Source organism: Pocillopora damicornis, chromosome 13 (assembly GCF_964200805.1).
Source record: "Pocillopora damicornis chromosome 13, jaPocDami1.2, whole genome shotgun sequence".
NCBI classification, from domain to species: Eukaryota; Metazoa; Cnidaria; class Anthozoa; order Scleractinia; family Pocilloporidae; genus Pocillopora; species Pocillopora damicornis.
The window spans coordinates 2856406-2873092 of NC_142682.1; the positions used below are offsets into that span (position 1 = coordinate 2856406).

General features: G+C 37.6%; 2 protein-coding genes and 1 pseudogene across 4 annotated transcripts; all 3 read right to left on the reverse strand.

The window, feature by feature from the left end:
• Window positions 1-1613: 1613 nt before the first annotated feature.
• On the reverse strand, window positions 1614-8656 carry LOC113674255 (uncharacterized). Its single transcript, XM_089191129.1, has one exon. It carries the CDS (start codon window positions 5874-5876, stop codon window positions 2502-2504), a length of 3375 nt encoding a protein of 1124 aa, XP_089047255.1. The 5' UTR covers window positions 5877-8656; the 3' UTR covers window positions 1614-2501.
• On the reverse strand, window positions 8643-10729 carry LOC149035009 (enoyl-CoA delta isomerase 2-like). 2 transcript variants are annotated; one of them, XM_089191147.1, is made up of 3 exons: window positions 10586-10729; window positions 9750-9960; window positions 8643-9629 (listed from the first exon to the last, which is right to left on the reverse strand). In XM_089191147.1, the coding sequence occupies exons 2-3, from the start codon at window positions 9816-9818 to the stop codon at window positions 9516-9518; spliced, it is 183 nt and encodes a 60-aa protein (XP_089047273.1). In that variant the 5' UTR covers window positions 9819-9960; window positions 10586-10729; the 3' UTR covers window positions 8643-9515. The 2 variants fall into 2 exon arrangements, with proteins under 2 accessions (XP_089047273.1, XP_089047274.1); XM_089191148.1 differs by lacking the exon at window positions 10586-10729 and having other exon boundaries at window positions 9750-10274.
• Window positions 10559-16637, reverse strand: LOC149035010 (SWI/SNF-related matrix-associated actin-dependent regulator of chromatin subfamily A member 5-like; annotated as a pseudogene). The gene is made up of 11 exons (XR_016182572.1): window positions 16469-16637; window positions 15486-15578; window positions 14611-14771; window positions 14283-14383; window positions 13732-13844; window positions 13156-13311; window positions 12921-13052; window positions 12662-12730; window positions 12186-12295; window positions 11590-11726; window positions 10559-10852 (listed from the first exon to the last, which is right to left on the reverse strand). The product of XR_016182572.1 is annotated as an SWI/SNF-related matrix-associated actin-dependent regulator of chromatin subfamily A member 5-like (transcript).
• Between the last annotated feature and the right edge of the window lie 50 nt (window positions 16638-16687).

Genomic DNA, 16687 nt, shown 5'->3' on the forward strand with positions numbered 1-16687 from the left:
CAGTCTGAAATATATTTCTGATCAATTTTTCTTTCCAATTGTAGTTTATTTTATTGGAAAATACTGTTTGATAATTTCTAAATTGAGAAACATATTTGGCTTTTTTGAGTCTACAACATTTCAATTGATAGTATAGTTACAGCATCAAAAGCAGAGATGATGGACTTAACTAGAAAAGAAGGTTTTTGAAATAAGCTTTTATGAAGTGTTAAACAGGGCAACAAGATTTAAATTGAACTTCCTTGCAAGAATTGTGTGTTTTCACCCCATTGTCTCTCCTTATGTTATTAGCTAGAAGTTGTTCAGACTGCATTCAATTATTTTTTTCCATCTCTAAGGTGATAGTATAAATTTTCTGTACTGTTCGCTACTCAGTTCTTGGAATTTTAGCTTTCAGAATTTGGTGTTAGATCAAGCAAATACCCATAGATGTTAACTATTATTTTTCTGATCACCTTTCTGCTTAACAATGCATTGTATTGTAAGTAGAAACAACTTATTGAACACCTCTGGGAGTGAAAAGGTTTTTTTGTGGGGCAGGGGGGAGGGGGGTTAACCTAAATATATAATTTCCAGTTTTTATGTTGACACAGTCATTCTGTTACTGTAACATGCATTGAAATGAGATTAAAAGATTAGTTTGATTAAAATGTTTGGCTGCACAGGAATTGCAATTACTTGGTTTTTTAGATCAGGATTGTACAGATTTTTTAATTCTTCCTTCCTTAAAGACCTGAAAAGATTACAGGAAATTAAAAGAAAAAAAAAAGGGGGGAAAGAAGTCTCTACTATAATCCCTAAGCAGCAACAAGTGGTTAATTCCAGGTGGAAACCTTTGTGATCTTTCTCTTGATCTTTTTAACCTAAATAATTCCTCTCTGTTTCCTTATTTGTTTTCTTTTGTTTAATTAGTAGTTTATTTTGGCCCTACGGTCTTCTGATTTCATAAATGTGGGATCAAAAAACATATAAATGCCATATTGGCCAAATTTTAAATATGTGACTAAGAACTTTTTCCCATTTATGTCATGTCTGTTACAGTTTACACTTCCTAAGATATTTCATCATTGGTTTTAGGTGTGGAATGGAAGTTTGTTTTTATAATTGGAAGGAGAAAATCAATATAATGGGATATGAGGAGGGTTTCTAGAGGAATGCTGCATACCCCCCACTTACAATTTTTTTGACTATACCCTCATCCCCTGTTCATTGTTAGAGGATTAGAGCTTCTCTACTGGACTTGAGGCATTTTTCTCAGATAAATTTACTATATTTTTGTCTGATATTGAGAAGGCTACATTTCCCCTTCTCTCATAGTTTTCACTTTGGTTTGATTATTTTTAAAACAAAATGTAGCCGTTCCTTAACAAAACTGCAACCAAAAAATACTCAATTTAGCAAGATGTTAAATATCTGAACAATTATTGTGAACAGGGTAAAGAGGCTGGATAGCTAACTGTGGAATGACAGTTAATTCATTTCATAAACCCTCTTCTAGAGAAGGCCTGAAGCCCAATGATTGGGTGAAACCATGGTTTGGGTTACACTGTGTAAATAATAAATGGCCCTTTCAGTCTAACCATTGGGGCTCAACTCATCACAACGAGTAAATACCAGTTTACAACATTTATTCTACACTGATAAAAGTGGTGGTTCTGAATCTATTACAAGCACTGGTAACTTAAATTGCTAACTGTACGTTGAAGCCTGATGCCTCATCTTCAAATTTTGCTGTGCAACTTATTGACATTTTCATTCTAAAATGCTAGTAACAGTTCCAAAATGGTACATTTGTTTAAAAAAAATACACTAATATCTACAAAAAGATGCAGAAACACCAAAAGATTTCTAAAAATTAGTATGATAAAAAATCTCGCACCACTAACCTACAATAAAAGCTTTTGATTAAGGCACGACGATTTGAGTTATAATTGTTTTTTGCGGTACTACTCGAACCGGATCGTTGCGATCGAAAAAAAAAAAGAAAAAAACAGCCCAAAAAAAGAACTAGGTATTCTACCAAGCAATCTCTCCTGTATTACTAGTTACTTCTACTCATCTGATCGCCCTACAATCTCCAAACATATCTAGACGAAAAGTTCCGTGTAACAGTCTCAGGTGATCAAAATGTAAAGAAACATGGAGAGAAGTTAGGATCGAAACTAACCAATCATAAAATGACAAAGTTTCCTGAGAGGTCCGAGGTTTGTTTGTTTTCTCTGCAGGAAGCTTTGTGTTTTTACTTCAATGTTATTGGTTCGTTTATAAAAAAGTTTGACATCCTTTGTTCTCAATAAACATGTTCATTGGTTCATTTTTCTTCATTTCGATCCGGTTCAAATAATCTCACTGCTGTGATCACTTTACAGATTAGTTTTTCATTTGTTCACGGGCTGAGTCAATGGGTTGAAATTGTCACTGAGCTGGTTACCTCACTGCTATTTTGAATAGTAAGTGGTTCAAATAATTTCTTTTCAGTTTTTAATTAGAATTGCTGAGGCCTAAAAAATTATTAGCTCACATTTAGACTGACTATTGCTTAGTAAATTACGTGCCTTTAGCTCACCTGCTGCTGTGATGTTTGTGTTGAGTGAGAGTTTTAACGTGCGTAGCTGACAGTTGTTGTCGTTGATGGCGTCAGCTAAGTGCTGTACTCCAATGTGTGAGATGTTATTTCTTGAGAGGTTTAACGTGCGTAGCTGACAGTTGTTGTTGTTGATGGCTTCAGCCAAGTACCGTGCTCCAACGCCTGAGATGTTATTTCTTGAGAGGTTTAACGTGCGTAGCTGACAGTTGTTGTTGTTGATGGCGTCAGCCAAGTGCTGTGCTCCAACGCGTGAGATGTTATTGTGTGAGAGGTTTAAAGTGTGTAGCTGACAGTTGTTGTTGTTGATGGCGTCAGCCAAGTGCTGTGCTCCAATGTGTGAGATGTTATTTTGTGAGAGGTTTAACGTGCGTAGCTGACAGTTGTTGTTGTTGATGGCGTCAGCCAAGTGCTGTGCTCCAATGTGTGAGATGTTATTGTCTGTGAGGTTTAACGTGTGTAGCTGACAGTTGTTGTTGTTGTTGATGGCTTCAGCCAAGTGCTGTGCTCCAATGTGTGAGATGTTATTTCTTGAGAGGTTTAACGTGTGTAGCTGACAGTTGTTGTTGTTGATGGCTTCAGCCAAGTGCTGTGCTCCAATGTGTGAGATGTTATTTCTTGAGAGGTTTAACGTGCGTAGCTGACAGTTGTTGTTGTTGATGGCGTCAGCTAAATACTTTGCTCCTTCATCTAACAACTGATTATACGTGAGGTTTAACCAGCTCAGTTGAGATTCACTACATTTTGACAGTTTACCAATCTCAAGACAACCTAATGGACCAATGTTATTTTCACTCAAATCTAAATGTGAAATTTGTTGAACACTAATTACATTTACTAACGAAGAGCAATCAACAGCTGTGAGGTGACAACGAATAAAATTTACACAATTAAAGTTCATTTGTCGAAGTTTTCTCTGTGCTTCTAAGTTCATTCTGCTATTTTCGTTTAAACATTTAATTAATGTTACTGCTAATTCTCGTTCGTCTTCAGTCGGCCAGCAGGTTACTTTCCTTTGCTCTTCATTCTCAGTCCACTGTTCGTTGTAGTCTGCGCTTTCTCTTTCTTCAGTTTTCACAGGAAGAAGGTCCGTGATAATTTCAATTGGTAGGTGAACTTTATCCTCCATAAGTCCTGCTAGAAACTGAAAAACTAGCTGCCATTTGCCGTTCTTAATGTTCTTGGAAACAAAGTTTCTTAATTCTGTTTCACTCCAGTCGCTCGCCAAGTGCCTCGCAGCGAAAAACTCTTGCATTGTTAGGTGAATGAAACAGAATTCCTTCTCATCTTTTAACGCGGCACGACGGTCGGGTAAGCGGTGAAAAAGAGCGCTGTCTTCCAATCCTTGTACTTCGTTTCCTCCAAGGATCAGTTTTCCTTCTTTGATTCCTTCAAAGGCCACTCTTCCTAGTTTCTTGAATTTCTCCTCCACCGCCAAAGGCAAATTATCTGACAGATAGTTTTCGCGGGTGAAATGTTGATCGCGGAATTCTTTCGTGTGTTTGAAATAAAACACTTTAACCGCAATCTTGTATATCGTGGTTAATTTGGACGGCAGGGTAACACTATCGGAACATTCGAACCGCATTATTTCTGACAGACTTGAGCACATGATGAAGCTGTTCACAGGGACATAACAGAGCGAAAGTAAGTTCATGTTGCTGCTGATGTGTCGCCATAGCGTTTCGCCTGCTTGCTTGTCATCTCCGGCGAATTTGTCGATATACTCTTTAACTTGCTCGGTTGAGAAGCCAAGGATTTCAAAGCTTTTGTCGAACTTCAGATGTGCGATGCCAGACAAAGCTGTAGGTCTCGTAGTCGTTACAATTGAAGCATCTTTAAGAAGTTTCCCGGTCATAAGCCATTGATAAAGAATTTGGAGCGGCTTTTCATCTTTAATGTCTTTGGGATAAGGAAAAGCCTTGGTTTTCTTTTCGTCATGTTCGAATTCGTCGAATCCGTCAAAAAGGATGAGAACACCTTCAGGGTTCTTTTGGAGGTGATTCCAAACCTTGTCATCCATGTAACCTGTAGGGAAATATTCGGACTGAATCAACAGATCTTTGAGGCTAAGGTTTTTGGCCGAGTCGAGTCCTCTGAATTTTACGAAGAAAGCAGCATTAAAATGGACTTGGGCACCTGATGTCGCTTTGAAATCTTTATTCAATGCCCAGTCTCTGAGAAGTTTGATACAACATAGTGTCTTTCCGATTCCGGGTCGACCGACGATTAAAACTTTCTTACTTTCAACATCCAGAAGGTCTTGCATGCTTTTCGGTTGTGAGTTTTCGTTGCGCGACCTTGGATAAACTTTGAGTTGCTCCTCTCGGTTTTCAGTAAAGTCATGCGTTTCTCTGTCCTGAATTACCACAAGGTTTGTGTAAATCTGATCGAGAGTCAAATTTTTAGCTGTTGAGTGGTCGCCTGGATTACCTACAAAAGGTGATTGGAGTTCTAAAAGTCCTTCGGTCTCTTGAACAATTATTTCCTTTGTGCGTTCGATGAATTCTTGAAACTTTCGTCCATCTAGGAGTTGGTGGAGACTTAGATGGGTTTTTAGAAACTTTGAGTCTTGCATGAAACTTCTTTCAATACATGCCCGTGATAAAAGGTAGACAGTTTCAACCAGAATGCCAGCGACAAGAATTCCATTCACCGTAAGGACAGCGTACATCCAGAATGTTTTCTTTTCCGCTCGTTGATTGTGACAGTTGTGTAAAGTAGAGTTTTGGGCGTTGTCAGATAAATTCCTTGACTGAGTGGTTGCATCGGTTAAATAACAGTTAAACTTAGAGGAAAACTTCAAAGGATAAAACAACTGTGTTTGTAAGATGATGAAAATAACTCCTAAAACAATTCTTATCGATAGTTGACAGCAGTAAGCGATAAAAAGCTTGTTTCCAGTGGATGACGCAGTGTCTTGGTCGCGCAGCTGTCTCTCTTGATCATCGTTGCGGTTGCCTCGCGACAGTTGATCGACTTTGGATCTCACTATTTGGGAGTAAATAGCACATACAAGTGCAAGAAAGACAAAATTGATGATCACGAAACCAAACATAGGAAAACCAAATTTGTTGTATTGCTTCATATATTTCTCGTAACATTCTCCACGGACGACGTCGACGTTTTCACTCTTCGCTCCGCCACAGCGGAAATCAAACCTGGACTCGCTGTTTTCCATGTCAACAAATATGGCGAAGAATATAATACTGATGAGGATCCAAAAACCCACTGCCACATAGTGAACTTTGTTGAAAGTTTTTGGCTCCAAATATTCTAAAACCTTTTCCATTGATACGGTTGGTATTGTTACTCACTTTGCTAGAATGCTGATCAGCTCTGGAGCTGGAATAAACAGCTAATGCGACCTTGGTCTATTTGTAGCGCATGATACTGGAAACTTTTATCTGTCAAAAAGACAATGGTTTCTTTATGCAAGTTATTGTTCTACATAAGAGACAGTTGGCAGAAACTGAGACGGATATAGATATTTGCATATGTGGCAATATACGGGAGCTCGTTTCTTCTCATCCCTTCCCCTGTGCCCATTTTCACACCCTCCCTCTTCTCCCTTTCTATTAATGTCGCTGCTGAGGCCCCGAAGAGAAACTTTTTGTATCGATGTAGCTTATTTTGAAGGTTGAAGACCAAATTCTGAGTTGTTAGGTGTGGACATTTCATCTGGGTGGTAATTGTTTGGAGAGGAAATTGTAACACATGGTTGATTCAAGTCACGATTGGTTGAGGTTTTGCATCTGATCAATTTTGAGGGTGGTGTGAGGTTTTCTAGCTAATTCCAAAGCAGCTTAGTGAGGCAAGACTAATGCAAATCAAATTATTCTCGACTACGTCGTGAAAATACTGCCCTGTTTCGCTCAATGTCCTCATCCTATCACGAACATGAAAGGTTATACGTTGGCATGTTCTTTGGTGGAGACTCTATGCATTTCTGAGCCGAAAATTCCCCAATCAATTGCTCAACTTAAAACGAAAAGGTCATATATCCGAAAATATCTACCATGAGATTAGACAAACAGCTTCCTTAAATCTAACTTCACCCTGAAAGCCATGTGATCCTTCAAAAATCCTCCACCCACACCTCCCACTTTTTACAGGTGATAACTGATAACTCCTTCCTTGTTTAGCCGTAATTTTTCTTTCCGATTTTCTTTGCTGCTTTTTTAAAGTTTTCTATGATAACATTTTTGCAGCTAACTTTACAACAGAATAGTCAGTCGAAATAGTCTGAGAGACTATGATCCTTTAAATCCTAAGAGTGACTCGTGTCTAATTTCTCCCGACAATATCAGCCCTGAATCAAACATTAAGGTCATGAGAATAAAGGAAATGGTTACCAGGGAAGGAATCTTTTGATTGGCAAACAAATTCTCCTTGTCAGCACCTTAAGAAGTGTATAAAAACAGTGTGGAAAGGAAATTGTAACACATGATTGATTCAAGTCACGATCGGTTGGGGTTTTGCATCTTATCAATTTTGAGGGTAGTGTGAGGTTTTCTAGCTAATTCCAAAGCAGCTTAGTGAAGCAAGACCAATGCAAATCAAATTATTCTCGACTACGTCGTGAAAATACTGCCCTGTTTCGATCAATGTAATTCATCTTATCACGATCATGACAGGTGTCAGGGTCTAGAAATACGTTAGCATGTCCTTTGCTGTTTGGCGGAGGCTCTATGCATTTCTGAGCCGAAAACTCGCCAATTAGTTGCTCAACTTAGAGGTTATATATCCGAAAATATTTTCAATGAGATTTGACAAACAGCTTCCCAAGATCTAACCTCACCCTGAAAACCATGTGATCCTTCAAAAATCCTCCACCCACACCTCCCCCTTTCACAGGTGATAAATGATGACTCCTCCCTTGTTTAGCCATAATTTTTCTTTCTGCTCTTTCCGATTTTCTTTGCTGCTTTTTTAAAGTTTCCTATTGCAACATTGTTGCAGCTAACTGTGTAAATAACAGAATAGTCAGTCAGAATAGTTTGAAATACTATTAATACTTTAAACCCTAAGAGTGTCTAGCACCTAATTTCTCCCTAAAATATCAGCCCTGAATCAAACATTAAGGTCAAGAGAATAAAGAAAATTCTCACCAGGGAAAGAATCTTTTGATTGGCAAACAAATTCTCCTTGTCTGCACCTTAGGAAATGTATAAAGTACAGTGTGGAGAATATCCATACTGATATTAGGATACCGGTGTAAAGGGTTAAGAAAATGGAAGACATCTTCCTTTTTAAGTCTTTTATGAGAGGTTGTTGACAGACTAGTCAATTCTGTTGCAGCAGTTTCTATAATTAAATTTATATTTTTAGTTTTCAAGAAAATTGTCCTTAATCTGGGCGCAGACTTGTACTTTCACGAAAATATATCAGGGAAACGATAGCGAAATTTTCATCATAGGGTTAAGGTCTGGGGCTTAGTACTAGGAGCAAATCTATCCAGATCGAGCTGATTCTACGAGGTATAAAATTCAAGTTTACAGCCAAGTTCCATTTCAGCGTACCAATCAACCTTTTTCTGGTTAAATTTGAGAGATGATGAGTCGAGCAATTTTGTTTGCTGTACCGTTTTTATTTGCATGAGAAATCAACTCTATTTTTACGGTTTGCCAATCAGTAATGTAGCCACCTTCCTGAAATTTTTTTACCCCATAAAAGTTTGAGCATAACCTGAAGTACGAGTCAATTCTACGCAATTGAAGCGGTTATTTCCTTCTGCGGTCAAATTTTTTCACTCGACAAACGAAAAGTTTATAGCTTCTTTTTGAGTGTTATCCTTGTTAGTTTGAACTCACTTTGTTTTTTGCATTTTTGAAAAATGTGTCATTTAAGTTTTTCATAGCTCGCATTCAATCCTTTTCTAACCACAAGACTTTGTTTACTTTTGCCTCTGGGTTTTCTGATGTTAATGCCTCAGTCCACTTCGTGTTTTATACCAGGATGCCTCCTGTCTCTGCAACACACTCGTACGGTCTTTATGTGTCTGAATAAATACAGGTAAACTGCCTGAAGTAAGTAAGTGATACTAAAACGCTGACGATTTTCAGTTTCAACACTTGCATTTAATTACTTTTTTCGACTGAACATACTACCAGTAAAATAAGATTAATAACTATTGACCGATTAACGATTGAATAATTTGCGAAGAGCGAATTTAAAAAAATCCTTAACATCGTTAAAAAAAATCCTTAACATCGATAATCGTGGTTGACTTCGATAAAGCTCTAGTTTCAATCCGGCAAGGAAATGAAAGCTGGGCTACAATTTGGACTTTCTCTGCATGAAAGCCATAACGGCCTGCATACACTCTTCTGAAAGCCAGCGTTCTTCAAGTAAAGTAAACTCCTTTTCGTTGGCTCCATGTAACAAATCGCAGAAAGAATCACGTATTAACTGCTTGGACAACAGCAGAGACTGAAAAAAAAAGAAAAAAAAAAAGAACAGATCACTTTTTGAATGATAGTGTAAAATATTGATTGGTCGTCTGAAATAACGCATCACACGAGGCCCCTACCATCTACAGTTAAATATAAATGATCATGAAAAAATTAGAATTGATAAATAAAATATGGGAAACTCCTCTCCTGTCTTCATCACTATGATTATATGTTACAATAAAACTTGAGTGAAGCAGGATGCCTTTAATTGTTTTCAGGCTGAAGGGAATACACATAATAACACTGAAGTTTTACTCTCAGGCTTCTTTCAACAATTTATTGAGAGAAGCCATATGGCTGGGAATATCTCTAAGAGATTACACAAAAAACCCCTTTCCCCCCACTCCCCCTCCTTCAAATAGCATGTCTCCAAATGCTACAGCAACTCCATTGTAGAGGGCACCCTGCTGTGAAATTCTACAATTCAATTTTCTACCTGGGGGGGGGGGGGGGTGCAGCTTGGCCATTGCGTGTATTCAGTTCTGAACTTCTTCTGTGAACTTGTCATGGGGGAAAACATCTGTAACCAATCCACAGTCTCTTGCTTCAACTGCTGTCAGTTTGCATCCAGAAAGCAACATTTCATTGGACTAAAGAAGAAGAAGAATTCACGGTGTAATTTCACAATTAAAACAATAACTTAAAATATGCTCTTCAACTCAACAACTTATACAAAGGTTTCAACAGAAATTAGAGGCAAGACAATGTACCTTTGCAGGTCCCATTATCCTTGGGAACATAAATGAGGAATATCCTTCAGGGCTTTGTCCTAGCTCCATAAATGGTGTGTGAAATGTAGCTTTATCTCATGCATAGATCAAGCCAAACAGGCCCATGATTGTTATTGATATTCCCTCCGCAGGTCCATTGACTGCAGCAATCAGAGGCTTAGGGAAGTCCATAAATCGTTGTACAAAGTTCCTGTCATAATGGTAACAACAAAAAGCCATACTTGATTTGCATGTACAAGTAAGACTAGTGTGTCATAGGATAAGTAAATATGTATTGCATAAATGGAAGACAATGAACTCCTAATTTCACAAGGTTATTGCAGAAAAAGATTTCCAAAGTGGATGGTAAGGCCCCTGTTCTAATAAAACAATCAGTGGATCAAAAAGAAATGAATTTTAGTCTCCACCCCATAAATGTTTTGTTCGGTTTCATTTACATCAGCTGTTCTGACTTAATGGTTTGAGGTAGTCAATGATGAGTTTGAGGGAGACTCAAATATCTTCCATCTATTTTTTAACATCAACTGCTCCTTGACTAAAAGGGTTCATAACAGAAGTTTTCTGGACATCCATTACATAATGTTAATTCATCAATTACTTGTAATGTAATGGGACAGCTTGGACTCTTTTGGAGTTCAACAGACTTTTGATCAGTGGGCATTAAGTGACTTTCCATCATGGCACGCACATGGTGGAGAGTCGCTTAATATGGGTGAGCTACTTCCACAAGACACTACATGTATGTGAGATAAAGATGCATGATGCCATACTGAGGAATGAGTACTAAATCAAAATTCACATATACTGCTACACACCATAGCCTGCTGGTCCACTTGAGGGTTCTAATAACTGTCATACAAAATCACAATATCTGCCATGGCCAAATTGATCCCCAAACCACCTGCCCTGGTGCTCAACATGAAAATAAACTTTTTACTTCCAGGCATGTTATATATGCATTGATTGCTGATTGTCTCTCCTCATGCAGTGCCTGTCCATCCAGACGGCAGTACTCAAATCCTTTCCACAGACAGTAGATAGTCTGTTGTCTACAAGATGTTGATCTGTTGTGTATGGGGGACCTTTTGGAAAATCAATCCATCAATCAGTCAACTAATTGACCCCTAACACTCTAACTTCAGTATCCAAGTTCTCCATATCAATCTCTTTACATTTCCTGCTGTACTTATAAGGAGAAGTTGTTTACTTTATTCTTATTAGCTTATTGTTTGATTCAGAAGTGATACTGATGGGAGAAACTAGATACCTATCACTTTTAGGGGCTAAAGGGTTGATCAATCTATCAATCAGTTAGTCTGTTTATATAGTCAGTCAGTCTGTCGATCAATTTGTCAGTCAGCTGGACAACCAATCTGTCCATTGGCAGTCAATTGGACAGTTGGTCCATTAGTCAACCAGTTATTCAGTAGGTTTGATCTGCCTGTCAGCACAGAAATCAGTTAGTCTGCCATTCAGTCAGTCAGCCTGTGCTTGATACAACTGATAGGTACTCGGTTAGTACTTAAGTCAGTCAGTCAACTACCATTTATCATCATTAAAAGAGTCAGTTGTTAAGTCAGTCTGTAAGTCAGTTAGTAAATCTCCCAGCAAGCCAGCCACTTGTCATCAGTCAACTAGTCAGCTGGGCTTTAAGTCAGTCACTCAATCTTTTAGATGACTAGCTGGCATCACAAAGCCTCTCAGTCTGCAAGTCAGTATATAAATGGTTCCTGCCCTTGCACCTCTGTCAACTTCCCAATCTTATCACATCAGTCAACACAGATACCATAAGCACTTTGAATCTCACTCTTCTACATACCAGGTTCTGCTCCATCAAACAAGTAAGGGTGGTTTGTATACTTTCATAACTGCATCAGAATGTTCAATAGTCTCATCTTGTGTGATTTCCCAGCTCCATTCACTACATCAATATTCTTCATCAAGATGTTCATGTACCTAAATAAGCAATAGTAATATCAGTGATTATTGCTATACTCTTATAAATAATGCTCATCAAGGGCTTTCATCCTAGGTAATTTCATGACTACAATTTGGTTGAGTTAGGAAGGCAGTTTTTAATGTTACTATCTTGCAATTTGCAGTTTTTAAAGCAGATTTCAGATTTGTTGTACTATTGGCTGGTTTCCATAAAAAAGAGACCTGTAATTAATTCCTTGACCCTAAGAGTGACCAGCAACTAATTTCTCCTCACAATATCACCCCTGTGTCAAAGAAATAATCATCAACTAAAGAAGTTTTTGACAAGTAAACAAATTCTCCCTGTCAGCCCCTCAAGGAATGTAAAGAGAACAGTATGGAGAATATGCATACTGATGTTAGGATGAACATGTAAAGGGCAATTAAATCTACAATTTTATTAGGAATTATTTCAAAGAACATTGAAGGAAGCAGTACCAATATCTTTGCATCTTTGTGAGTCCTACATAGATCTTTGTCTCCTTCTTTGGGAGAAGTCGAGTTTCAACATCAGCCTTGAGACGACGCAATAGGAATGGTCTTAGAACCTGTGATAAAAACAAATTTATTTATTATGAGTGCTTCAACATGTTGGGGAAAAAGATAACTGGACATTTTTAGACAACAATTTTATCATATCCCACCCTGTTTAATGGAAAAGTATGCTAAAAAAACCTGACAAAAGCTGAAGTCTGTTGCATAGCATTTTTGTTAGAAACTTAAAACTTTATACTTCACAAATGAGCAGCCAAGTTGCAAAATGAAAACAAAAACATTTTACATCACAGGAAAGCAGCAAAGTGTGAAAACAATATGGAAATGAGGGCATCCATTAACACATTTGAGGACAATTTTCATACTAAGGTTATCCAGGTATGTATGGTATGTATGGTATGTATGTATGCAGTACTTACTGAATGAAGATGTTCCACAAGTTGTTTTTCTTCCACAAGAGAATTGGTGTTGAACCAGGCGTCAAAATCCTAGGAAAAAGCCCAAAAACTTAAAAATTAAATGATGTCCTTAAAACTAACACCATCCTAGGCAGCAGTTACCTTTATTTATTTCAAGAACTTTTATGCTTCTTCCAAAATGTTGTTGTGTTCTGAGCAGCTTAAGTGATTAGTCTTACAAAAATAAATCATGTGGTCTTTTTATATGGGAGCAACTTACATCAGATGAGCTAAAAACATCTGGCAACAGAAAGTTCAGCAATGACCACAGCTCATGAAGATTGTTCTGCAAAGGAGTTCCTGTCAGGAGCAACCGATTTGAGGAACGGAGTTCTCGTACAATTTCTGAGAGCTGGAAACAAGATGAGAAACATAGTGATAATTCATCAGAGCACAACCACAAAAAATGAAACCATAGAAGTAAAATGTGGCAACCACACTTGGTAGATACATACTTTAGACTTCTCATTCTTAATTCTGTGTGCCTCATCAATGATGATATACCTCCAGGCAAACTTCTTAAACACCGCTTTCTCTCTTATCACCATTTCACAAGATGTTATACAAGTGTCCCACTCTCCAGGGAGCATGGTGTCTCGGATAAAAGCTGCCTGAAAATATACAATAGTACACCACATCAGCCATTTGACCCCTAGGAGTGACTAGTATCTACTTTCTCCTTACACTATCACCCACTGAAATCACTAATAAAAGTGACAAGAATAAAGGAAATGATCACAAACTAAAGAAGCTCTGGATTTTTATATAAATTCTCAGTGTCAGCACCTTGGGAAATGTATAGAAAACAGTATGGAGAATATACATACTGATATTAAAAATTTTGAGGTGTTCCAGACCTTTGGTGGATAAGGAAAGGGGGGGGGGGGGGGAAAGAAAGAATGCCATACACTTCCCAGTCCTCCACCCAAACCTAGCTTGGCAAGGTCTTGATTTACTTTCCCTTTTTTTTTCCAGCAATTTACCTCCAACTCTAAATTTGTTCCTAAAGAACACAGACGTATTTAACTCACCCTTTGCTCTTGATTGCCAATGAGACAAACAGCTCGGATACTCGGACACCACCTTTCAAATTCAGACATCCAGTTAGCTAGCTTGGACTTTGGCACAATAACAAGATGAGGACCTATAAAATATCATGCAGGCAAGTGATGAGAATAAAGAAAAATATCAATCATGGGATTACCAATGGATCCAATACCAAATTCTCCAAACTAACATTATGAGAATCATTTGGCAGACAGTAAAGAGAATTACTAATGAGATCTTGAGAGTTTCAAAACTAGAGTGACTCTGAAAAAACCATTTTACTTTAATGCTTCTATTCAGTCTTTGAACTTGTGGCTGATTTACTCACACTGGTATGATTTTTTTTTTGCTCTTGTTCTTTAAGGCAATACAAGCAAGTTTTTTGTTCTTGTTTCAAGCTTAAATGTCTGTAATTACGGCATTTTGAAAAATTGTGTTTCAGTACAGATGAACATGATGAGGAAATTGTCTAAGTGCTCCTTATGACCAAAGAGGCATATTTTTTCACCTTATCTAACAGGAAAATTTCACTTACAGTGTGGATTCTGATCAAAGTGAATCACAGATGTCTGTGAGTGTTTATTTTGACTAATCAGTTCCTCATCTTCTTCTTGCTCCGTGCACCGATGGCGATGACTAAAAAATTAAATAAGTTTCAAATTGAGACAAACAATCCCAAACTCTGCATTTAAGAGGAGTTCAATCGCTTCAAACTCATTCGAGCTAGTGTTAGCTACAAAGTTTTCAGTGATGTACCAGTTATCTTAAGTTTCTTCAACTTTCAAAATTATTGACAGCCCTGCAAATCTGTTGTGAAAAGGAGTGGCATGTTTCATATAGCCCATTTTCAGTCCAATACTTACTCCCCACAGTCAGATAACTTCCTTGATCTGCTTGGAAACTGAGGTGCCTTCATTTTCAGTGGACTTGTTGACTGTTTCTTTGATCTTGTTGTGTTCATGAAATGAGCAAAGATCTCTGTTCGTTTCAGCAGGTAATTAAACCTTGTGGCCTTGTCCCTTTCCTAGAAAGTACCAAAAGGCAATTATGTGTGAGTCCTGAATTTCCAATTAATACCAAAAAATTGTTACCATGGTTATTCCCTTTTACTAGAAGAAAGCCTGTTGATCATTTCTTGTTTCACAACTCCTCAGATAAAAGAAAATTAATAGGAAATTTTACATTCTTTTATTAATTTACTAAACTTAAGCATTTTCATACCTTTCCTTAGAGATTTTATTGATCTGTTTCACATCAATTTAAACTTTTCCAAAAAAGGATTGGAATACAAAAAAGGAAAAAGTTCTCTTTCGCTGATTATTACAAATGAGGTAGGCATTGGAAAGGTAATGAACACAGAGTCAGTCATATTTGGTCTCAAAACTGACCAAAAATTTTTCATTCAGCCTCAGCTAATTTAGCCCATCAACTTCCCAAAGTAATTAATATGTAACTTCTCCCTATAATATCCACACATTATCTGGTAAACACGTAAGAGAATACTCAAACAAGAATAGAAGTTGTTATCTTGATCTAACACCAGATTCTCATAACGAACTTACCAGGAAATGTGTCCTAGCTAGAGGGAAGAATTGACAATCACAACTTGGAGTTTAAGGATTTATTTGTCACATATGGTTAGCAGAATGTGTCAGGAGTTGGAGTCCAATTTCTAGCTTTTATTTCAAAACTAGATTGAAATTTAGTCATGTCATGTAGCTATTCAAGCAATTCATACCAGTTTTTCTTCATATTCCTGTGAGGCACCTTTGAGTGGTCCAGGTTGTGCTTTAGGTTTGGGGGCTTTTTCTTCACCTCCTTCATCACCAGACTAAACAAAGATATTAACCCCCAAAAAAGTTATCAAACTATAAACTTACACAGAAACTAAATTATCTACCTTCAATGAGTGACACAAGAAATGTCAGATATCCACTGTTTCATAAGGAAACAAACCTCTTGAGAGAATCAGTGACTTGAGAAATAAGCGATTTCTATACTTCGTTCTAATTTCATTTATTTATGGTACACCTTGAGATCCATGATGAAACCTCCTTACAACATCAGATTGTTACAAAATGCTTCTACAAAGATAATGAAAAGTGAATGATATATTCAGCTTGAAGACTGGCAAGTTGTCTTGATACACAAGTGGTATAGCTCCATCGTAATAACATTAGAATGAAACTATAATGATTCAATAACTAGGAAACAACCCGCGATGGGTTGAAGTAAAGTAATTCTGAGGATACAATTGTCTTAGTTCAAATTCAATGGCCAAATGCAGGAATCCATTCACAACCACTAAAAATAAATTTCCCGGTTTCAGGTGATGCCTTTAACACGACAAAAGCTTCTGTTACTAAAGTTATACCAGGCAAATATGCGCGTATGGAAGTTTACTGTTTCACTTTTGATAGAAACAAAGACTTTCTTAGCTCCATGGCCTGTCAAAGCTTTGTTTAGCTGCGTAAATTTCAGGTCTTGTGGATTATAGTCTCAATCAAAATGAAACATTTTTTTACTGGGTTAGGATCGAAAAAACTGACACACTCAATTCAATAGAAGTGCACTGGATACATCCAGTTGAAATGCACATGGCCTTGTTTGCATGCGCGAAAGAATTGGCGTGACTTAAGATCATTTACTCGTGAAATCAGCCAACTCTAACTTCAATTCGGGTAAATTTGTCCCTAAAATGAGCCATTCAGTAACTTTTACCTCTTCTGGTGTTGTACTTTCGCTGCTGGACGATTCTCCTTCGTCGTAATTAGGCATGTTTCCAGTGGAAGAGAGAAAAATGTCTTTCATATCGGATAGCTGAAAAGCCGGGAAGATGATTTTTTGGCGGCACACGAGAGAGGCTATTGGTTAGCACCTCGAACTGCACTACGGGATAGTCTAGGGCCTAAGTCCTACCGGCTAGAGGTACGCCCGAGG

Excerpts from the sequence above, each read along its gene's own strand:
- LOC113674255 (XM_089191129.1), bottom strand. The coding sequence starts at position 5,876 with ATGGAAAAGGTTTTAGAATATTTGGAGCCAAAAACTTTCAACAAAGTT.
- LOC149035009 (XM_089191147.1), bottom strand. The coding sequence starts at position 9,818 with ATGGAGCTAGGACAAAGCCCTGAAGGATATTCCTCATTTATGTTCCCA. Across the intron at positions 9,630-9,749 it reads GGATAATGGGACCTGCAAAG|TCCAATGAAATGTTGCTTTC; the intron begins GTACATTGTCTT and ends CTTCTTCTTTAG.